This window comes from Hemiscyllium ocellatum, chromosome 31, assembly GCF_020745735.1.
Source record: "Hemiscyllium ocellatum isolate sHemOce1 chromosome 31, sHemOce1.pat.X.cur, whole genome shotgun sequence".
NCBI lineage: Eukaryota > Metazoa > Chordata > Chondrichthyes > Orectolobiformes > Hemiscylliidae > Hemiscyllium > Hemiscyllium ocellatum.
Genome location: NC_083431.1, coordinates 12,430,177 through 12,453,974, shown reverse-complemented (window position 1 = coordinate 12,453,974; position 23,798 = coordinate 12,430,177). Strand labels below are relative to the sequence as shown.

At 39.6% G+C, this 23,798-nt stretch overlaps 1 protein-coding gene across 6 annotated transcripts in view; it reads left to right on the top strand.

Moving 5' to 3' along the window:
- Positions 1-23,798, top strand: part of nf1a (neurofibromin 1a) — a 323,930-nt gene that overhangs the window by 255,191 nt on the left and 44,941 nt on the right. For all 6 annotated transcript variants that reach the window (XM_060848387.1, XM_060848386.1, XM_060848383.1 and 3 more), the window contains 7 exons: positions 4,357-4,559; positions 7,709-7,902; positions 8,110-8,250; positions 8,833-9,112; positions 12,040-12,254; positions 14,680-14,741; positions 16,212-16,326. In XM_060848387.1, coding sequence (XP_060704370.1) covers positions 4,357-4,559; positions 7,709-7,902; positions 8,110-8,250; positions 8,833-9,112; positions 12,040-12,254; positions 14,680-14,741; positions 16,212-16,326 — 1,210 coding nt within the window. The remainder of the gene's footprint in view (positions 1-4,356; positions 4,560-7,708; positions 7,903-8,109; positions 8,251-8,832; positions 9,113-12,039; positions 12,255-14,679; positions 14,742-16,211; positions 16,327-23,798) is intronic.

The following is a 23,798-nucleotide window of genomic DNA, read 5'->3' as shown; positions in this document are numbered from 1 at the left end:
CTATTAAGTGACAGGAAATTCTAAGATCGTATCTTGAATTTGACATTAAATTTTTAGGTATAGTATTCCATTCTGAAATAGCTCATTTTCATCGACTAAGCAGCCTTCAGGATTATCTGCATGAAGCTGTGATGAAGGGATAACTTGGTTGAGAACTGGTGCATAAGTCATAGTCTTGACTGGAAATGAAAATTTGAAGAGTAGTTCTCTGTCATTCCTCCTCTCCAGTTCCCATGTCTTGTAATTGTCCTTAAGAGAAGATCAAACAACAATGTTCAGTGCTGCAAGAAGCCGACCCAGCCTGCAGTTTTCTGTTCTGACAAATTGGTATCTTCATAATTAGTCAAACCAAGGGTATGTGTACCCCACCCATGTCCCTGTGTGTGGATCAGAAAATTGATTTATTTCTGGTCTGCCCACAGACCCATTGTAGTCTCAATCTTGCAACCTGCTCATCTCTCAGCACCTAAGCTGAATAGTTCCAATCAGAAAAGTTGGCATAAGTATCTGAGTTAATTTTGCTATACAAACATTTACATACATTTTTATTGTTGTGAGGTTGCTATGCTCCATCAGTCAAGAGTTTGAAATTACTGAAGTGAAATGGAAAGTGAGTTCTGATGGGGAGGCAAGAGTTGGAAACTTTTACCAAGAAAATACAGAGGGTTTGTGTATTGTCACCTTCAGCTTCCTGTCTCCTGAACAATCTCTTACAGAGCCCAATCAACAGGGATTATAAACTCATCAGCAATCCCACTTATATCGCTTGCTGAATTTATTCTCAACTCGGAAGAAAAAAGAGCAAATAATCAAAATTTAATATTATAAAAATGAAGAAATAGTAACTGAAAGAACAAAATGAAATATAAACTATATTTTGTGCTTGATTTAGCAAACTTGATCACAAATAACATGCTTTCCCATGGCACATGAGTAACTTATCGATGTGCTTTCACTTTGTATAAGATTCATGTCAGGATCAAGATCTTTAAATGCATGGCACCAATTTCAAAAAGTTCAAAGTAGCTGGATTAAATCTAGAGGTGCAGTTGAGACTGAGGCAGGAAGAATGCACTCGCTCTAGCCCTACTTTTAATGGATTGCAATATCAAATAAAAATACTTTTGCCATTGTCAAAATGAGGAATTAAACACTTCAAATATCTCAGATTTTCAATAGAAAGATATATGAACCACATTTCTTCAATAAGTACAAATATTAGTTTAATATCAAAACAAAACTTATTCACTAAAGATTCAATCATTGGTTAACACACGTAATCAGTAATAACGGAGTATAAATGTTGATCCCTCTAAATATCCACAAAGCTCTCTCTTCTCCCACACACACTTAATCTTCAGGGAAAGAGAGAATAAAGATTTCACTGCAGAGATTGGCTTTCTGAAAATCAAAATATTTTGCAAATGTGTGTTTCCTTGAAAGCAAAAGGCTAGAGTGTAGGAATTTGATGCTCTGAATTTCTAGCATGTGTGGTTAAGACACTAATTGTGAATATTTGTGTCTGACGCCTTGCAGACACAGCTGCTCAGGAAGTACAATCTTGATGTTTTTCAGTTGTCCTTGCAAATGACCAAATAGGTTTGACTGCAAACTCCACAAGAGGGTTTCTTTGCTGAAATGGGAAACATGAGCTGGGCAGGTCGTTCACTGCAGGCTCTCCTCCAACTCCACTAATTTTTGGTAGGCTTTTGTCTAACTAAAACAAGAATTTCCAAACCAATCACTATTCAAAAACATGCTTCAACAGGGTCAAAAACACAAATGATTAGCACTTGTCATTCATCTGTGATCTTCAGGGAAATTTGTTTTTTCAAACATCTCCAATGTCCACAGTAAGCTTTCAAAGGCCTCTTTTAAAGTTACCACTTCAGATATGTCCACAAAAATTGAAATTAATTGGTTTTTTTTCCAGAAATCTTGAAACTCTTCAGTAATATTAAATAAAAAGGAAGTTTGGTTTAATTCCACCCTTTGGTCTTCTGAAGAATAATATCGTTGTTTATCTTTATTTTCAAATGTGTCTTTCTGTTGTATCAGGGTTAACAGGAAATGCCCTGCCTTGTTATTTGTCAGTATCTGTTTCTAGATTAACTAAATTCACTTGTGATATCAAAACAAAATGGCAAGTAGGAGTAGACTGTTGTAGTTTTCCACCAACATTGCATCTTGTGAAATAGCCAGTACAAACTGGTACTGTGAATAAATATTAATTTAATCAAAATGAATGGTGTTCACATTGGAAGAAAAGCACTTGTCCACATTGGAAGAAAAGCACTTGTCCCTTCATCTCCCATAATTGCGATTATGCAGCATGTTTGATATAGACTCAGAGAGCAGGTGGTGCTTCATTGTAAAATGAAAAGCTCTGTCAAGTACAAAGTATGCAAGGTTTGTCTGATTATCCAGGGGCATGTTACTTTAATGATTGTTTGATTGTTTTATGCTGGATGTTTTCATTCCCATGATTTATTTCCAGTACAAAATTAGCATCAAGGCAAATAATTGGCACAAATGCTGTTGCTATCTTCAAACAGTGCCCCAGGAACGTTGTTCACATAGGTTTGTTAAAAAGTGGAAAAGTTTGTATTAGTACTTTGTTTAAAAAAAGATATTCTTGGTGACCATCATAGTTTGAGGAAAATTAGCTTCACAGAATCTTTTGGAACCTAGTAAGGAATTAGTCAGAGATGTTTTTCAATTGTCTTTGACTAAGATCCTAGCTAATTGATCCTTACTCAGAGGTTCAAGGAAGATCTCCCTTGTGAGGTGCACAACCCAAATAACAGATAATTCCTAATCAACTGTAACCTTTTACCTCTACAATTAAAGTTTCATCAACTCTCAACTGCTGAAACAGCTACTATCTTCAGTACTACAGTGAACTCTTTTTGTTGAGATAAAAAAACTGGAGATTGTAATGCTGGATCATTGCAGTCCTTGAGTGGATATTGAACAACCCATGGTCATCTTGTTGAAACAGAGCAGACAAGGTGCTTGATGTCATGGTTGATGTTTCTCTAACAGCCATTTCAGTCAGAATCTTCACTTCAATATCAAGCAAATTAATCTTATCTTCGTTTTGAAATAAGTGACATGTGCAAGTAAAGATCTTTAACAGTTTCAATTTCCAGGATGTCATGTGAAACTTTTGTAATTATTCAACTAAGTAAGTAAATATATTCTTAGATCTGTCAAACATTACCATTTTTTAAAAAATTATGCAACCAGAGTTGATAATTGTGTAGAATAATGACATTAATTTCTACTGTTCTGGAGGTTTTTAAAATTTGTTCATGGGATATGGAAGTTCTAGGGTAGCATTTATTTCTCATCCCTAATCATCCTCAAGAAAATACCACTTTTGCAAACCTAGTCTGGCAGAACTACTTTTCGCAGCTTAGACAGCAGTGGTGCTACAGCATAGTAAAGAACTGATGTACCAGATAACAGCAGTGGTAATGCAGGAGGTTTACTTTTTCCCATGTGACCTGATGCCAGTAGACTGCATTGAGGACCTCCATGTCAACTCCCTCCCGACTGTATACCACTGGTAAGGCTGTCCAACAGTGCGATAGGACCTGTCCAGGGCTTGTGATAATGTCTAATTCAGTGTGGTATTGAGATGAGATGCCTTCTTGTGCTCCTGCACCCTGAGAGGTAAGTATGAGCTTCATGCTGTTCAGAAGGGAGTTACCAGGATTTTAATCAGTTGATTACATTTTTTAAGTCTCTGTTGTGTAGTTTGGACAATGACTTTGTAAGTGCTTTAAAAAGAAAAAATTAATCCTTACCCCCAAGAGAGGCAATCATGGGTATGTTACAGCCTGTAGAATAGTTACTTGTCTACAATGTATGTAGTTTAAAACAAATGAGAATTTATTCTAGTTCTAATATATTTACAGTTCTTATCTCCTTGTCCTGAACAGGTTTTCAGTGCATACCTTAACAACATGATTCACATCTTTCTATATAGCTGCCCACATCCCAACCAGTCAGATTTTTTCACATAGTGAATATCTGTATGTTTCTGAGTACGGTGCAGCAAGTTTCCTCAGAGGATGCTTTTAGAAGGAATCTGTAGTGTCAGCCAGTGAGGAGGGGAGAACGAAGAGTGCTCACAATGAATTAGACAATGTGGAGAAGCCCACGCAACCTTTGTTCAGCTTCAAATGAAGTGTGTGTCTTTGACTGAAGTTAACTTCCATTAGAAATGGTGGTTCCCAACTGTTTCAAAGAGATCAAATCTTATTTTTATAAAAATCTTTTTCACAACTTCCACTTTCTATTCCTCTATGATTTTTTATTTTACATTTAATTATTTTTGCATACCCATAGGTCTGCTGCCTATAATCTCCTGTGTGCCTTAACATGTACCTTCAATCTGAAGATTGAGGGTCAGTTGCTGGAGACATCTGGACTGTGCATCCCAGCAAACAACACATTATTCATTGTCTCCATCAGTAAAACCTTGGCAGCAAATGAGCCTCACCTGACACTGGAATTCCTTGAAGAATGCATCTCAGGATTCAGCAAATCCAGTAAGCAAACTTTTGATTGAAACATGACTTTGGAAGCATGGAGATTGATACATGGGTCAATTTTTTTTGTTCCCCCCCACTTAGGAATCTTTCATAGACATGTGCAAGGACTAGATTTTGGTTTTCAAGAGCTCCTTTTTTATTTTACTAACTCACCTATTAGATGATGTAGTTTACATTGTATTACCTCCTGTATTTGTGTTTTTTTTATGATTTTCTTATTTAAGGTGAAATAGTACAAGTACCAAAGATTGTATCTGTGAAGTTTTCAGCCTGGAAAGAGGCCATTTGGCCCATCTTGTCAATTTTGGTCATCAAACATCCATCTGTTTAGTCCATTTCTCAATAGTTGATCTATCGCCTTGTCTTTTATAGCACGTCAAGTGATCATCTGAACATTTCAAAAATGCGATGGTTCTGCCTCCCTTTCAGGCTGTAAATGTTAATTTCTTAACTCTAAACCTAATTGCGAACGATTTCTAATCTGTACTCATGGTACTTTCTCACAAAAACCTGGAAAAATCTGCCCTATTTTTCCTCCAGTACGAAGTCTGATTTTGGAGAGGTAATGACGGCAAGGACCCTCCACAGTCTAACATACTTTCAGCTCCCATTTAGGTAGCACTTCATTTGGTAGTACAGCTCTTGAATATTCTCCAAATGACTGTCAGAGTAATTAGTTGGGATGTGGAAGTATGTTAACTTGTAGAAGTTCCTTGAAACTGTCACTTGGCCAGAATCCTCCTCAATTCTTGCAGAAAAGTAGGATAGGTTTTTTCCAAGTCTTTGTCCATCAGGAAGTCATGTGAGCAGAGATTAGAAATTGTTTGCAATTAGATTGAGTTGAAGAAATTAACAATATTTGAGGGAAATACGGTACATTTTTCTCCATGGGAAAGTAGCACAAGTATTGAAATTAGAATTGATCAAGATATTTTATTGATCTATGATAAATTAATCTCCATACTTTATATCCAAACTGGCATCTTGAAGAAATATTCTGAACTGACAGTTTACTTGAATTGAAGTTTAGAAACTGAAATGTGCTAGCTTTGTAATTAATATGGTTATAAAAGCGAGTCTGACTCCTCAAAACCTGTCTAGCATCTACAAGGGGCAACTCAGGATGGGATGGTCTCATATTGCCTGGATGAGTGCAGCAGCAACACATGAAGCTTGACACCATCCAGGCCAAAGCAACCTGCTTGATTAGCACCATATACACAGTGTTCACTCCCTCCATTGTCAACATACCATAGCAGCCATATGTACTATCTACATGATGTTCTGCTGAAATTCACTAAGGGTCCTCAACAGCACCTCCCAAACACACACCATCTGGAAGGACATGAGCGGCAGGTAAATGGGACCACCATCAGCTGCAAGTTTTCCTCCAAGCCAGTTATCCTAACTTGTAACTATATGCCTGTTCCTTTCATGAAATGGGCTCAAAATCCTGAAACTCCTTCCCACATGGCACTGTTGGTGTCTCTTCAACAAATGGATTGCAGTGATTCAAGAAAGTAGCTCACTACCAGGGAATGGGCAGTAAATGCTGGCCTGTCCAGTGATGCCCTCATTGTTGAAATGTATGAATGAACAAAGTAAAAGTAGGTGAACTAAAACAGACGTTTCTAAGTGGAAATATGGATTTCCAGTTAGTCCAGCTAATTGTGAATTGAATGACATCCAAGGATTTTCTCAGGTGAAATATCCAAGAAATGTTATATGTTCAACTGCATAAAACCATACACGTAATCAGACCTCTTCTCCTCCCCCATCCAAAAATGTAATCCTCCATATTTCTCGCTCTCTCTCTCACCACCCTCTGGATGATGATGTTTCTCCCCGTTTCTTCTCTAATCCTTTTACTAATCACCTTAAATCTGCGATTGGAGTGTGCCATTGGAACTGAGTGCTGAGACTTCAAATATATTCATTTTTCATCTTAGTGAAGCAGGTGGTGCAGGACTGGAGTATCATACCACTGAGCAATCCTGTTGACATAATTTGTGATTCCCTCCCCATGAGTGAGGCTGCTGGTCTCTGAAAGGTGGTGGAAATGTTCTTTGGCAAGCGAACTGCATCCTGTGTGAGGCAGATTAATGGATAACCTTCAAATACTAATATGGAAAGCCACGGAGGAGGAGAGCAGCTAATATTTAAACATCAAAACAAAAAGATTTCATAAAATAGATTTTAGCCAGGTTTCAAAATATAAAGTGACTGGTTAAATTTTGCAAAAATGTGTAATAGCCTTATCTTAACGTAACTCACCAGTTTGTGACAATATTCAGAGTGGAAGAGTATTTGAATGTAGAGAGTAGCAAGAGGGCACAGTACTTGTAAGACTGAGCAGTTTGAACTGGCATTGTTGCCATGTGCCACTCTTGGAGCTTTATAAATGTGTAAGGAGAAAAGTTAGAGCAGGTGCTTTATACTTGAAGTATTCGGCAAGGCTGAAGCTTGTGGACTTATTCTCTCTCTCGCACGGCAAAATGTGCAGGAACTAAATTCTAAGTACTAGATATTAATTACTGAGAGACCCCATATAACTTAGCTGGAAAAACTAACCTTGCTGCTGACACGGTTACAAAGCAAAATGTCAGTAAAATGTTGCTGGAGAAAAGAAATGCTGTCCAAGCTTTTCATCTTGCACTCATCAGGACAGAATTGCAAAGATACCAAATTTCAAGGGGGACAGCAGTACATGTTGCATGAAAAAAAAGGTGCTGTTTAGTGGCAAATGGGCTCTGGTACAGGTGTGGCATGGTGCGTGTACTAGCGAAGATTTAACTGCTGAGCTTTTGTTTACATTCAAGCCAGGCAAGTCTCCTTTGGTCCGAGCATTGACATGCAGAACGCACAGGGATTGGCTGTCCCCAAAAATTTTGTTCAGTTGAAAACTAGTGTGGAGTTTTTTCAGTTGGCAAAAAATCTATGTATGAACATGTGGTTTCCAGCATGCATGACTACATCACGCTGTAAACCTGTCTGCTAATCTTAATTTGCTTGTATGGATAATTCTTGGCACAAGTGGAATTGTTTGACATGTGTCATCCAAATGTGTTTATTTTCCTTAAAGCTACCCATGAACAAAATGAGTGATGCACATGGTTTCATATTTAACAAGCTTTCTTTCATTGTAGGTATTGAATTGAAACATCTTTGCCTGGAATACATGACACCCTGGTTATCAAACCTGGTTCGCTTCTGCAAGCACAATGATGACGCCAAGCGTCAACGGGTTACTGCCATCCTGGATAAATTGATCACAATGACCATTAACGAGAAGCAAATGTACCCTTCTATCCAAGCAAAGATCTGGGGCAGCCTCGGTCAGGTATCAAGGCCATATCTAATAAAATGCTGCCAGACTGAATGACTGTAATCTGACAATTTAAAATCAGTGTGAACAAGAAAAGATGCAGAAAGCTATGTTTATAGCCAAATAAATTTCTTGGATTTACAAATCCTATTTGTTTCCAGCTGTTCTGGCTTAACATGCTTTGGTGCATTTCTTTACCTTTTTACTTCTTTGTTTTTGCAGATCACAGACCTGCTTGATGTTGTACTCGATAGTTTCATAAAGACCAGTGCTACAGGTGGTTTGGGCTCTATCAAAGCAGAAGTCATGGCAGATACTGCAGTAGCCCTGGCATCAGGAAATGTAAAACTTGTTTCAAGCAAGGTATGAGAGAAAGTATCTCTGGCATTTGAAATGTGACTTGGATTCTGTTGCTCGGGCAAAGTGTGCTACTGTGGAGATATGAAATTCAGTGACTTAAGGAAGGTATGTCTAAAGCAGCCCAGAAGTTTCAAGTTTGATCTCCAGTCTGCCCTTCTAAGGTTCTCTAAAGGGGTCTTCGCTGGAAAATAATCCTGGATGGACCCAAGGACAAAATCCAGCCCTTACCTCCCTATTGTTAAATTGCTTGTGAACAATCATTGTCAAAGCTCTCATAGAAAGAATATCCATTTACGTGACTTGATGGAAGCTTTCTAGCAATTGGAAGATTCATAATTCAGTAGGATGGTACTTATTATCAACCTGAATTTGTTGCAAATTAGGAATTCTGTACAAAGAACTATGGTATCATTAAAGGGAAATTTGGCAGCTTTGGAGCTGCTTGATTTTGGTTATCTTGTCTTAAAACTTAAACTGCAGATGTTATTTAACCAACTGACTGTTCAGATTGACTTACAAAACAGTGTGTTTAGATGTTCATCTTTTGCTGCATGTGACAATTCTATTGTTGTTCCCTCTCTGCAGGTGATTGGAAGAATGTGCAAAATAATTGATAAGACCTGCCTCTCGCCAACTCCCACTCTGGAACAGCACCTGATGTGGGATGATATTGCCATCCTAGCCCGTTACATGTTGATGTTGTCTTTCAACAATTCGCTCGATGTGGCTGCACATCTCCCCTACCTCTTCCATGTGGTTACTTTATTAGTAGCCACAGGGCCTCTGTCCCTTCGGGCTTCCACCCATGGCTTAGTTATCAACATTATTCATTCACTCTGCACTTGTTCCCAACTCAACTTCAGTGGTAAGCTCTGGTGGTGCAACTTTCCATGTTTGTTGTGTGAAGTGTAAAATAAAGAATCTTGCAGTTCTCTCACTTATGAACTTTGGATTAGTATTCATTACAGACATGTAGATTTTTGCAGTTTCAGGCTTTTTCTGTCCCCAAAAAGAACAAATGCTTCATTTTATTTTGTTCAAGGAGTTGAGTTACCGTCTCCATTTATCATTGAGACAATCTTGCATTGTGTTTAATGTTACCTGTCTCTGCTTTTAGATCATCTCATTTGCTACTGAAATCCTCAGTTCTTTGTTGCGTCCAGACTTGACTGTTGCAATGTTCTTCTAACTTCTGACCTCCAACTTCCTTAACCTGCCAACTAAACTCTGCCTGTGCCCACTGGCACCTGTATTCCATCAGCGTACCTGTCACCCAGTTCTGTCTGTTCAGTATCTCCAGGCTAAAATTCTTCATTGTATTTAAGCTTCATGATCTTGTCCCTCCCTATCTCTATAACCACCTCCAACTGTACCACACTCTTCCCCCTTGGGCCAAGACTTAGATTTTTCTGGGGGTACATTTCTTGCCTTCACTCCATCACTCATAAGGAGGAAGTCTCCTCTACATTGAGAAGACAGGGCACCTTCTTGCGGATCATTTAGGAGAACATCTCCAGGACTCCCGCACGCACCAACCCCACTGCCCCGTGGCTGAACACTTCTACTCCCCCGCCCACTTCATCAAGGACAGGCAGGTCCTGCGCTGTCTCCACCGCCAAACCGTTACTACCTGACGTCTGGAGGTGGAACGCCTCATATTCCACCTTTGGAACCCTGCAACCACACGGGATAAATGTGGATTTCAACAGCTTCCTCATTTCCCTATCTCCCATATTATCCCAGTCTCAAGCCTCCAACTCGGCACCATCCCTCGGACCTGTCCCATTACTGCCCCCACTGACCTATCATCATCTTCCTCACCTTTATCCACCTATCAATTTCCCAGCTACCTCCCCTCAACCCCAACCCGCTCCCATTCATCTCTCAGCTGCTCAGCCCACAAGCCTCATTCCTGATGAAGGGCATATGCCCGAAATGTCAATTCTCCTGTTCTTTGGATGCTGCCTGACCTGTTGTGCTTTTCCAGCGCCACACTGTCGACTCCATCGTTCATAACTATTGATTTGCTGCCTCGGCCCACTTCTCTAAATTTCTTTCCTTACTACATTGTATCCAGTCATTTCCATTTACTCCTTGGAGAGGCTCTTTTTTGCCGACTTGTTTTAAGTATTTGATTACCAATTTTACTATTGTTTCCTTCCACAAAGGATTCGGATTTTGATTAAGCCTATAAGAAACTTCCTGGGATATTTTTTGATAATACAAGTGCTTTTGTTATTGAGTAGGAATGGCAATTCTGGGAAATATGCCTTTCTGTCAATATTGCATTTCCTGTTAACAATCAAAATGTGCAAGTCTGATACAAAATTGAGATGATGCAAAGTTTTCTGACTTTTACAAATGGATCTCCATGGATACAATGCAGCTGTCAGCTTCCTGTGACTTGTTCGTTGAGTCAGCCTGAATGTTGAGGGTGTTTCAACAGTACTTAAGAACTTGCTCAAAAGTTACAGAAGTTTGAAATTTCATTTTCCTGTTCATGAACCGTCTTGCACAATAATTATGATGAGTACAGTTAGTTTTTGATTGAAAGTTATTTATTTTAGGAGGAGCAGGCTTAATACTTAGAGTTCCCCAAAGTATTAGGGTTGTCTTCTTTAATACTGTTGAACTTAATTCCAGTGTGACAGATTAAATTTCTACCTACTACTATGCACTGATCTATATTTGAAAGTTGAAAGTCCGTGACTGCTTGCTTCTACACCTTGCATTTATAATACATAAAGATTCTTTCATGTGAAGTAAACAACATGATACAAGGACGAAAAGAGTTAGGTTGGTGACATTGGCTGAATTTTAAAGGTTTGCAAGATGATCTAACATAATTGAATTATGAATATCAATACTGAGTGCAGCGAAACTGTTGCCTTTAGGAGAATGCAAAACAAGAACCTGGAACCTTTATGTTGAATTCAAGAATGAAAAGCAGAAATACTTTTTTAAAAAAAAATGTATTGATGTTGAGCGAGCTAAAATTTTCAGGACTGTGTTTTTATTTCTTGTTTGTTTTGTTAAGGTATGGAGCACAATGAAGTTAGATTGCAAAACATTGAAAACAGGAGCAGGTGTTGTTGAGTCTTGATTGTTTGAACCAACTCTGCCATTGGTGGCTAATCCACCTCAACTCTACTTTCGAGCCCACACCTCCTATTTTATGGCTGATTTAAATTGAGTTTAATTTCATTGAATTTAAAGACCAAACAGCTTGCCATTCTAGCTTTCTACACACTTGAGTGCAAATGAGCCTTTGTTTTAATGTCTCCACCAAAAGGTGGTACTGCTAACAGTACAGTGGCCCACTAAAATAACTGTAATAAAGGTTAAGTACTGAGATCTCGAATGCAGTCGACCAAACTTCCTGAGTTGGAGGCAAGTGTGCTACCACTGAGGATGACATGTCTTTGCTTGGTTAAAAAGGAAGTTGGGTTCCATTCTTCCATTAATAAACCATTAACAGCAGCAAATTCATAAATTGGGAAATTACAGTGTGCATGAAGCTGAACGGAATGTTCTGAGTGTATGTTAAACGTTTTTTGAAATTTGCTATAATAGGAACAAAGACTCCACCTTTTCAGTCTTCTGTCCCTGAAAGCTACCTTCCCATTACCAATCTCCCTTCCCTCTTCAAGTTATAGATATTTTTCGTCAAGCTGATGAAAGAGCAGCTCTCTGAAAGCTAGTACTTCCAAATAAACCAGTTGGACTATAACCTGGTGTTGTGATTTTTAAGTTTATATTTTGAAAACTAACTTCTTCTTCTTTTGCTAACAGAAGAGACTAAACAAGTGCTGCGGCTCAGTCTAACTGAGTTTTCCTTGCCCAAGTTCTACCTTCTCTTTGGAATTAGTAAAGTCAAATCAGCTGCTGTGATTGCTTTCCGATCCAGCTATCGGGATCGGTCCTTCTCTCCTGGATCCTACGAGAGGGAGACCTTCGCTCTTTCCTCCCTAGAAACAGTAACTGAAGCTTTGTTAGAAATAATGGAGGTGAGAGTGGCAAATCAAAAATTTTATAACCAAAAATGCAAAAAGAAAATCAAACTTTGACTAAAATAATTACTTATTTCACCAAACTAATCGGGCGGCATGGTGGCTCAGTGGTTAACACTGCTGCCTCACAGCACCAGGGTCCCAGGTTCGATTCCAACCTTGGGTGCCTGTCTGTGTGGGTTTGCATATTCTCCTTATGTCTGCGTGGGTTTCCTCAGGTGCTCTGGTTTCCTCACACAGTCCAAAGATGTGCAGGTCAGGTGAATTGTCCATGCTAAATTGTCCATAGTGTTAGGTGCATTCGTCAGAGGGAAATAGATCTGGGTGGGTTGCTGTTCGGAGGGTTGGTGTGGACTGGTTGGGCCGAAGGACCTGTTTCCACAATGTAGGGAATCTAATCTCAGAAACATGCAACCCCTTTCTAGAATGAACTTCTTCATTTAGATCCATACAGGTGAGTTATAAGAGATCAATGTTGATGAAGTAGGCATATTTTGGGTAACCGGTTGTGTCTTTCACAGTTTGTTCAGCTATGGATATATTGGAAATGTTGCTGAGGCAAGTGTGAGCAGCACTGTACAGAATATGTTCACACTTAACAAATCAAAACCTTGCAATAATGAATCCTAGCTCCTGCCATATTTCAGACTGTGGATTTGACTTGGCCAACTAGTTGAACATAGGAGCAAGGTCTTTCACCAAAAGACAATAAGAGTTTTAAGTCCCATGATTTGTTTGGCAAGTACTGAGATCAGGTTTCTCTCATACCAAGGTGGGTGTTTATACTTTAAGTGATCAAAGTTTGTGAGAAGATTTGTAGCTCAGGTACTCGTTGTAGTTCTGTTCGCCGAGCTGGGAGTTTTTGTTGCAAATGTTTCGTCAAGCACTGAAGATGTCACCTAGAAAGGGGACGAAACGTTTGCAACAAAATACTTTAAGTACAGCTATAGCAATTGTTTAATTGGGAGATAACAAGAGGAATAACCCCTTTCCCACTTATTGCCCTAACTCGTACAGTGTTACTAATTTTTATGCCATAAATTTTAAATAATTGTCTCATTTCTGTGGAACTTTCATGCATGTAAAGCTGTTTTTACGTTGTGAAGCAAACTTTGTTTGTTTAATTTTGCTTTTAGAATTGACTGTGTAGCTGGGTGTTGGTGTATAGTCTAAGTAGTCTCAAACTAATTGCATTGGCTTGTACCAATTTCATTTGTAATTAAGAGCTATTGTTTGATGAAGCATTCAACCAAGATGAATAATTAATGTTGCCTTTTTCAAGGGCCCATTCCTCACAGTTGCCTTCAGTCACTGGGAAGCAGTGGTAATGTAGTAGTCTTGCTGCATAGCAATCCAGAACCCCAAGCCAATGTTTAGATTAGGTATGGAAGCAACAGGCCCTTTGGCCCAACAAGTCCACACTGACCCTCCGAAGAGGAATCCGTACATTTACCTCTGACTATTGTACCTAACTCTGTGGGCAGTTTGGCATGGCCAGTTCACCTGACCTGCACATCTTTGGATTGTGGGAGGAAACCGGAGCACCCAGAGGAAACCCATACAGATACTGGGAGAATGTGCAAACTCCACACAGACATTTGCCCAAGGTGGGAATCAGACCTGGGTTCCTGGCGCTAAGAGGCAGCAGTGCGAACCACCATGCTGCCCCACAGCCGTATGCTCTACGGGCATTGATTCGAATCCCACTATGACGCATAGTGAGATTTGAATTCAGTACAAAACTGGCCTAATAGCGATAGTCAATTGTCATTTTAACAAAAAAAACTGATTCTCTAAAGTCCTTTAATGAAGGAAATTTTATCTGGTCTGGCCTGCATGTGACTGCAAACCCACAGTGATGTGGTTGACTCTTAATTGCGTTTGAGGAATTTGGAATGGGCTATAAATGCTGCCTAGCTAGCAATTCCTATGCTCAGGAATTTTTTTTTTAAGTATTTTTGCTAGCTGTCACCTTACTCTGACATGCTTGAATGGTCAGAATGCAGTAAGTTTGTGACCAGCTGTTATGTGTATAATAGAATCAAAAACAGAGCTTGCTGGAAAAGCTCAGCGGCTCTGTTCTGAGGAAGGGTCACTTAACCCAAAACGTTAACACTGATTTCACTCCACAGATACTGCCAGACCTGCTGAGTTTTTCCAGCAGTTTCTATTTTTGTTTGATTTTCAGCATCCGCAGTTTTTCATTATTTTATGAAAATAACAGACCTTTGTATTAAATAAAAGTAGTATTAGCCTAGTTTATCTCCCGACTCGGCATTGATCAAATAAATGTGTTCATAAAGAGTTCCTGGGTTACTAAAAGTCAGCTGGATAAAATGTTAACTAATGCAATAATTTATGATATTGTAGAAGAATTGGAATGTTGTCAGTGTAATCTTGCAATAATCAATGGTTTTTTTAGGCATGTATGAGAGATATACCGACCTGCAAGTGGCTAGACCAGTGGACAGAATTAGCACAAAAGTGAGTTTTTATGACCCATTGTGCATCTTTTTTCTGTGTATTTTTTCTGAGCTTTGCAGTGTACTTTTTTATAACTGTTATTACTCCATTAATTCTTCCCTCCACCACACCATCCCCGCCCATGCTTGCACTTTCACCCACACAATGCACCTACCTTCTCATACCCACACACCCTTCCCCTCACTGGTCCTATCAGATTGTGTCACCAGTGCCCAGAATACAAGGAAGTGAATCTTCTGTTCTCAAATCTTTACCAGTACTCTTCCCAAGCACCTTCAGATGTTTTCCCTGTTTTTCTTCAATTACATAGTTTGAGAGCAACCTAATGCCTTGCATCTCTGCTACCTCAACTGAAATGATAAATTACTTGATGGTGTCTGATAGTCAAATAGACAATGAAAACAATGTGCACTAGAATTAGGTGACAATGAAGAAAACTTCATTGACCAAACTACTTTGCATCTTTCTAACCATTTTCCCTCAAGCATTTCAAAATTTCTTGCTGTTCCAAACTCTGCATTGGAGCTGAGAAGTTTTCTTTTCAAGTAAACTTCTCAAAGAGAAGTTTTGATATTAACTGCTGTGTCGCCACCAAGTTGAAATTAGAGAGCTCCTGTAGCCAGAAAGAAAATCCACTTTTATTTATTGACTTATTTATTTGCTCCTGGTGCGTGGGCTGGACAATATTTATTAGGCAGAAGTGAGTACTGCATATGCTGGAGATTAGAATCAAGGTTAGAGTGGTGCTGGAAAAGCACAGTAGGTCAGGCAGCATCCGAGGAGCACGAAAATTGATGTTTCGGGCAAAAGCCCATCATCAGTAATCAGCTTTTGCCTGAAAGGTTGATTTTCCTGCCCCTCGGATGTTGCCTGACCTGCTGTGCATTTCCAGCACCACTCTAATCTTGGCCAGCGTTTATTACCTATCCTGAGCTGACCTTGAAAAGCTACTGCCTTGAACTGCTGTATCTACGTAATGTAGGTTGACCCACAGTGCCCTTTGGGAGGGAATTTCAAGATTTTGACCGAGCAACAGTAAAGGAACAGTGATTTATTTCCAAGAGTAGCTCTCAAGTTACTTTATATGCTACAGTTTCGAAGAGAACCATTGGCACCAGCACAAATGAGTCCATCACTTTGTGGATTCTCCAGAAGAGAGAAGAAAGTCTGGACCTGCTGGCGAAGGAAGCCAATGTGCTCTCTTTGCAACGGGATAGAGAATGCTGGCTGATATGTTCTCTCCAGTTTTTGGGTAGGAGCTGGCTGAATTCCAGTTGTACTGACAGCAAGATCAGTTTGGCTAACTGGAAAACAACAGAGTATTGAAGCAACAATCATCTCACTTTTTGTGTTTAAATAACATTTGTGCGTGATTCCCATATTTTAACTGTTTTGATACTTACACAATGCATTGTCTGGTAATACTGGGGCTTTGTCTTATTCTTTATCAATTGTTCTTGATCTGCATAGATTTGCATTCCAGTACAACCCATCTCTTCAACCAAGAGCGCTAGTTGTCTTTGGATGTATCAGTAAGCGAGTTACTCATGGGCAAATTAAACAGATCATTCGGATCCTCAGCAAGGTGAGTTTGAAATATTGCTTTGACTTCCTGCAATTTCTGTAGTGCGTTATAAGCTGAGGTTTATAAAGCTATAAATAGTTATCAGAACACATTGGAGTATCATGTCTAATAAATGCAGGTTTTTTTCACTCCCAAACCTGACCATTGATGCGAAGTGCAGTACTTAAGGTTTTGTAGACTCAGTATTCAAATCCCACAATGACCATTGGTGAAATCAAAATCATGCACCATCAGCAGAAAAGATGAATAGGAAAACCAAGCTGATTCACCCATCTCTACCTGCAATTCTTAATTTCACACACAGTTTTTGACATCAGTACACCACAACCTGACCCAACCTTTGCTACTTTCTTCCATGTCCCAAAAATTAAAGTAATTTTTATGCAAATTCTGAGTTGTTTACATCAGAAATTTTGCGGTCTGACCCTCTGAAAAATACTACACTAAGGTTTTACTTTAATATTTTCTTCTGATTGTTTATCAGCAACAGAACTGCAACTCCTCCGTGCAAAGTGGAGCACACCTGAACCGGTATTTCCTAGCATGTATCCATTCTACCACCCTGCACCTCTTGAGTGAACAGCAACCCAAAAGATAGCTTGAACGTGAGCAATATAGGATGATGTTAGCAATACTTAAGGGATTGGAGAACTGAATTGGTGGTGGATCATGAATACCTTTGTGTGCCAGCAAGTACTTACTGTATCATTTCACAAATGCTCTGTGCCTCTTCACTTTGCACAGAAAGTAAGAACAACTTGTTTTTATTGTGTTGGCAGAACAGGAGGGAATTGTTGGGAGTATTTCGTTCCTGTTGACTGACAGCTTGTGTTAACTTGCAGTGTCACCTGTTTCAGGACTAATTGATCTTGAACTGCATGGGGTGGAGGATTGTGTAAAGGAAGTTGCTACTGTATTCAGCGGGACCAAGGAACATTTTGTGTTGAAAGAGTGACTTTGCTTTTTATCATTCAGATTCCTTTTATTTTTGTTTTGCTCTTTTACCTATCTCATTAGGGCTGGCTGCATGGTACTTCTGGTTGATGGTAACTGATTTTTGTCATAAAATCCCTGTAAGCTTAGTATGCAGTTTGTGATGATTTGAACAATGTAAATAGTCAGTTTGCTGCTTTAAAAATTTGATGTTCCCTGAGGAGCAATGAATAAAATTCCGCCATAAGCCAGCTAGTGTAACTAACAGAATTACGAATTTTCCTTTGCACGACTTTTTCCGTTAGGATTGACAGGACTAAGATGCAATTCCTGGAGTATGACTGAAAACATTGAGTTTGTGAATGAATCTTTGCCTTCCAGTGTTGAAATTATCCTAGAATGGAGGATATTTTATGAATATTGAAGAGCGTAAAAAAACACTTGTTTGGGTAGAGATGTTGTTTAACCAACCAGTCTCACACAGTTGTTCACCAAATTATATGCACTGTTCACCTTAACTGAAAGCTGCATGATATACATGGGAGAGGTGAAAAACCAAACCCAATTAAAGCTTCATGCGTTCTGGACACAGACGCATTGGGATATCTGGACCTAACTCTTCAGTTGTTGTGGTTCTGTTCGCCGAGCTGGGAGTTTTTGTTGCAAACGTTTCGTCCCCTTTCTAGGTGACATCTTCAGTGCTTGGGAGCCTCCTGTGACGCGCTTCTGTGCTGATTCCTCCAGCATTTATACTGGTTTGAATCTGCTGCTTCCGGTTGTCAGTTGCTGTCTGCTGCAGTGGCCGGTATATAGGGTCTAGGTCGATGTGTCTGTTGATAGAATTTGTGGATGAGTGCCATGCCTCTAGGAATTCCCTGGCTGTTCTGTTTGGCCTGCCCTATAATAGTGGTGTCCCAATCGAATTTGTGTTGTTTGTCATCTGAGTGTATGGCTACTAGGGATAGCTGGTCGTGTCGTTTTGTGGCTAGCTAGTGTTCATGGATGCGGGTTGTTAGCTGTCTTCCTGTTTGTCCTATGTAGTGTTTTGTGCAATCCTTGCATGGGATTTTGTACACTACGTTAGTTTTGCTCATGCTGGATATCGGGTCCTTTGTCCTGGTGAGTTGTTGTCTGAGGTTGGCTGTTGGTTTGTGTGCTGTTATGAGTCCTAGTGGTCGCAGCAGTCTGGCTGTCAGTTCAGAAATTCTCCTGATGTATGGGAGTGTGGCCAGTCCTTTGGGTTGTGGCATGTCCTAATTTCGTTGTCTTTCCTTAAGGCATCTGTTGATGCAATTGCGCGGGTATCCGTTCTTGGTGAATACCTTGTATAGGTGCTGCTCTTCCTCTTTTTGTAGTTCAGGTGTGCTACAGTGTGTTGTGGCCTGATGCAACTTTGTTTGTGTGTGTTGGGGTGGTTGCTTTCATAGTTCAGGACTTGGTCTGTGTGTGTGGCTTTCCTGTATACCTTCGTGGTGAATTCTCCGTTCGGTGTTCTTTGTACCGTCACGTCTAGGAATGGGAGCTGGTTGTCCTTTTCTTCCTGTCTCGTGAATCAGATTCCTGTGAGTGTGGCGTTGATGATCCGGTGTGTGTTCTCTATTTCTGTGTTTTTAATGATTACAAAGGTGTCGTCCATGTATCTGACCCAGAGTTTGGGTTGTAATTGCGTTAGAACTGTTTTTTCTAACCTTTGCATTACTGCTTCTGCTATGAGTCCGGAGATCGGTGAGCCCATGGGTGTTCCGTTGATTTGTTCATACATCTGGTTGTTGAATGTGAAGTGTGTTGTGAGGCATAGGTCCAGTAGTTTAAGTATGCCGTCTTTGTTAATAGGTTCAGCGTCCTGTTGTCTGTTGTGTATGTCCAGCAGGTTGGATATTGTTTCTCTGGCTAGGATTTTGTCAATATTCTTCAGTTTCCTCACTTTATCCTTGCAAATGAAATGCACCCAACTCAAACAATGTGATTAACGATTTGAGTGTTTAATAATCAGATCTGTTCAAGTTCTGTAGTTGACTTTTTTTTATTGTGCCACCTTGCAATATTTGTAGGTTTTGGGTAGTGATATTCCACACCAAATACTGTTTGAAAGATTAGTTCTTGTCTTTGGAAGCCTTTGCAACTTTGCATCTTCCTAAAGTTTTATATCCTTGTTTACATAGACTTTACATCTACTGCACATTTTTCTGCTGTGCTGTTAGTGACAAAGCTTTCGGTTGTCTTTGCTTCCAAATTCTCGAACACCTTGTGTATTTCTTTCCATCTTTGAAAATGTACTTTAAATCCTATTATGTTGTACTTTATGACCTCACCAGTCCTTTGCTATTCCTTCTGAGTGTGATTCTCAACCATGGCATGCTTTCCGTATGGATGGTTATATTTAAATACAAGATGTTTTGGAAAATCTCTCATTAATTGTTTTGCACTATCAACATCAGATAATCAGTTACTTAGAGAAATGTGCGAAAACAGGATATGTGCATTTTATATAAAATAGCCATTCTGTTTTCACAACATGTTAAAAAACAAACAGTTCTCAGGTAACTACAGGAATAGAATTTTGATGGTCTATTTGAACAGACTAACTCAGCTTAAGGTAACTATATAAATCAAGAGAAAAATAGAAAGAAAATAACTTAGTTTCAGATGGTAGGGGATTATTAATCCTTTCTCAGATCTATCTCAAGCTAACGCCTACCCCACCAATCACTAATACCCTGATGGTTGCAGATGAAACACCAAACCAGATTCTGATATTGCTTCACTCCTGCCACTCAAGAAAGTAAGATCATATCTTGCTCTCCAAAAATGTTTTCACATTTTTTTGTACGAATTTAGCTTGGTTTTTAGATGGTTCTAAACTGAAAACTACAGATCAAATTCTGAACTACCTGATTTGAGCAGGGCCTTTTCAAGGATTCCAGTGGAAGGACAACTTAACAAAGGACCAGCAGAGCTGGCAAAAGTGAATTGGCAAATCAGAGAAGGATATGTCAATTAACACATGGTGGCACACATTTAAAGAGGTTTTTGCGAATATACAGACTAGTGCATTCCAGCAAGTAAGAAAAATTGCAAGGGTAAGAGCCAGCATCCATGATTAACTACAAATGTTAAACAGTGTCAAACTGAAAGTATATAATTGTGCAAAGATAGGTGGCAGGGAAGAAGATTAGATAGAATATAAAACTCAACGAAGAATCACTAAAACATTAATAAAGAACAAAAGAAAGAGAGCAAGTTAGCCAGAAATATAAAAACAGATGTCTGAATTTCTATTAATATTTAAAAAGGAGGTAACGAAATTAACATTGCCACTATAGAAAGTGAGTGTGGAAAATTGATAACGCAAAGTAGAAAGATGGCTAATGAATTAAGTTATTTTACATCAGTTATCATTTTAGAGGATGCAAATAACATCCCAGGTGCAACTGTAAACCAGGAAATGGAAAGGAGGGAGGAACTCCGTAAAATGATCGCTATGAGAAGTGGTACTGAGTAAATTGTTGGAGCTGTGAGCTGACAAGTGCCTGAATATTGATAGGCTTCATCCTAGGGTCATAAAAGAAATGGCTAGTGTGATAGTTGATGCACTGGTTTTAACTTCACAAAATTTGGCATCAGCCTCAATTAATTGAAAGATAGCAAATGTAAATCTTTTATTTAAAAAGAAAGGGTCAGAAAGCACAAAACTACAATCTACTTAGCTTAACACCTACCACAGGGAAACTGTTTGTTCTTATTAAAGAAAGGGGGGGGGGGAAGAAATGTTTAAAAGGGACCTAAGGGGCTACTGTTTCGCGCAGAGGGTGGTGCATGTACGGAGCTGCCAGAGGAAACGGTGATGGCTGGTACAGTTACAACATTTAAAGGGCATCGAAATCCCCATATTGGCAAATGGGATGAGATTAGGTTTGGATATCTGGTCAGCATGGACACATTGGACCAAAGGGTATGTTTGCATGCTGTATATCTTTGTAACAGGACACTTGGATAAGTTGGAGGTTATCCAACATCGTTCTATTGCTCATTCTATTGGAGTTCTTTGAGGCGGTAACATGTCCTTTGTGGATAAACGGTAAGTGATGAATGTGCTGTACTTAGATTTCTAGAAAGCATTTGGGTATGATGCCACAACAAAGGTGACTGTGGTAAATAAAAGTTCATAGGGTAGGTGATAGCAAAAAGTAGATAGGCTAGCTTTCGGAAGGAGAGAGTTCTTATTCAGATTAGCAAAATGTAATAAGTGTTTTTCCTCAAGGATTGGTGCTGGAACTGCAACTATTTACAATTTATATAAATGACTTGGATGAAGGAATTAAAGATATGGCTGCCACACTTGCTGGCAGCACTAAGGTTGGGAGGAAAGAAAGTTGTGAAGAGAACATGACGTTATAAAAGATACTGTTAATCTAAATGAGTAGGAAAAGTGGCAAATGAAAAATCATGTCGGAAAATGTGAAGTCTCTTTTAGCAAGAAGAAAACAGCATGTTTAAATGGTGAAATTTTGCAGAGTTCTAAGATGCAAGAGGACCTAAGTTTCTCTGTGCATGAAATACAAAGGTTAGTAGGCAGGTATAACAAGTAATCAGGAAAGCTAATAGAATAATTGAATACAAAAGTAGGAAGGTTATGCTTGAGTCATGAATGTTTACTAGACCTGGTCAGGCTAGGCTTGTGCATACTGGTATTTAGAACAGAATGACGTTTTTTTGATTGAATCATGAAAAATCCTGTAGAGCCTCACTCTACCTCACCCCAGCCGACCGATCACACCCCAGCTCTCACCTTTTATAAGGTTCCACATGGCAGACTAGTCAAAATGTAAAAGCCCTTGAAATACAGGATAATGTGTCAAATTGGACCCAAAGTTGGCTTAATGACAGGAAACGAAGAGTAATGGTCAATGGCTGCCACTGCAAATAGAAAACTCTTTCAAGTGATGCTTCCCAGGGCTAGGTGTTGGGGCCCATGCTTTTTATGTAATACATCATCGATTTGGACTTTAACATCGGGGTAACAATTGGGAAATTTACAGATGACCCACAAAATGGCTGTGAGATGCATGGTGTAGTGGAAAGCTCTGTAATGATATAGATGGGTGGGTGGAGTGGGCAGGAAGGCGCCAGATAGAATTCATCTCTTAAGTATGAGGCAATGTATTTAGGGAGGTCAAATAGTAGAAAGGAATACACAATCAGTGGGAATATTCTGAGAGGGGTTGATGAGTTGAAAGATCTTGGTGCGCAACTGCACAGTTCCCGAAAGATAGCAGTACAGGTAGCTAAGGTTGTAAAGAAGGCAAATGGAATGCTCTCCTTTGGTAGAGGTGTACAATATAAAACTAGGGATATAATGATGAAACTGTATAAGGCAGTGGTGAGGCCACAATTGGAGAATTGTGTGCTAGAATTAGGGGTCGGTGGTTAAAAATCAGGAGTCAACCATTTATAACAGATGAGGTGAAATTTCTTCTCCAAAGGTCATGAGGCTTTGGAGCTCTCCCTTAAAAGTTGGTTGAGACACAGTCCATCAACATTTTTGAGGTGGGTAAATTTTTGTTCAGCAAGTGGTTGCAAGGTTGTCAGCAGTAGGCACAGATGGATTTGATTCTGGATCAGTGATGCTGGAAGAGCACAGCAGTTCAGGCAGCATCCAACGAGCAGCGAAATCGACGTTTCGGGCAAAAGCCCTTCATCAGGAATATGCTGCCTGAACTGCTGTCCTCTTCCAGCACCACTGATCCAGAATCTGGTTTCCAGCATCTGCAGTCATTGTTTTTACCCCACAGATGGATTTGAGGTTACAGTCCAATCAACCATGACCTTATTGAAAGTTGGAGCAGCTGTGAGGGGCTGAGTGATGACTCGTGATCCATGTATTTCATTTTTAAAAAGTGACAAGCCATAGCTCTTACAGGAGAAAGTGAGGACGGCAGATGCTGGAGATCAGAGCTGAAAATGTGTCGCTGGAAAAGCGCAACAGGTCAGGCACATCCAAGGAGCAGGAGAATCGACGTTTCGGGCATAAGCCCTTCTTCAGCCCTCCTTCACCTCATCTGTTATTCCTGAAAAAGGGCTCATGCCTGAAACATTGATTCTCCTGCTCCTTGGATGCTGCCTGACCACCTGCGCTTTTCCAGCAACACATTTTCAGCATAGCTCTTACAGGGCAGGTTTAGTTTTTGTACAACTGATTGTCTGCAATTAATAATCCTATTTGGACCTAGAAAAATAATGATCTTGTCACCATATCAAATTTCTCTGATGTCTTGAAAACTGAGATCACAGCAAGATAAACTAGTTTAGTTAATATGTAGCCTGAAACGTGACCACTAACTTGGGAGTCAAATGTTTGGCTGTTTTAATTTTCAGACTGGCAGTGAGTAACTCCAGTGTCAAGGAACAAAGAAGTGTTGAGGTCAGGAGTGTGTTTGGATTATGTTATCAATTAGCATGGTGACTGCTACTTGAGGAAATTTCTGTGTTCAATGTCTCACTCCTGTTCTATGCTAAATGTTGGAATACAGACTTTTCGT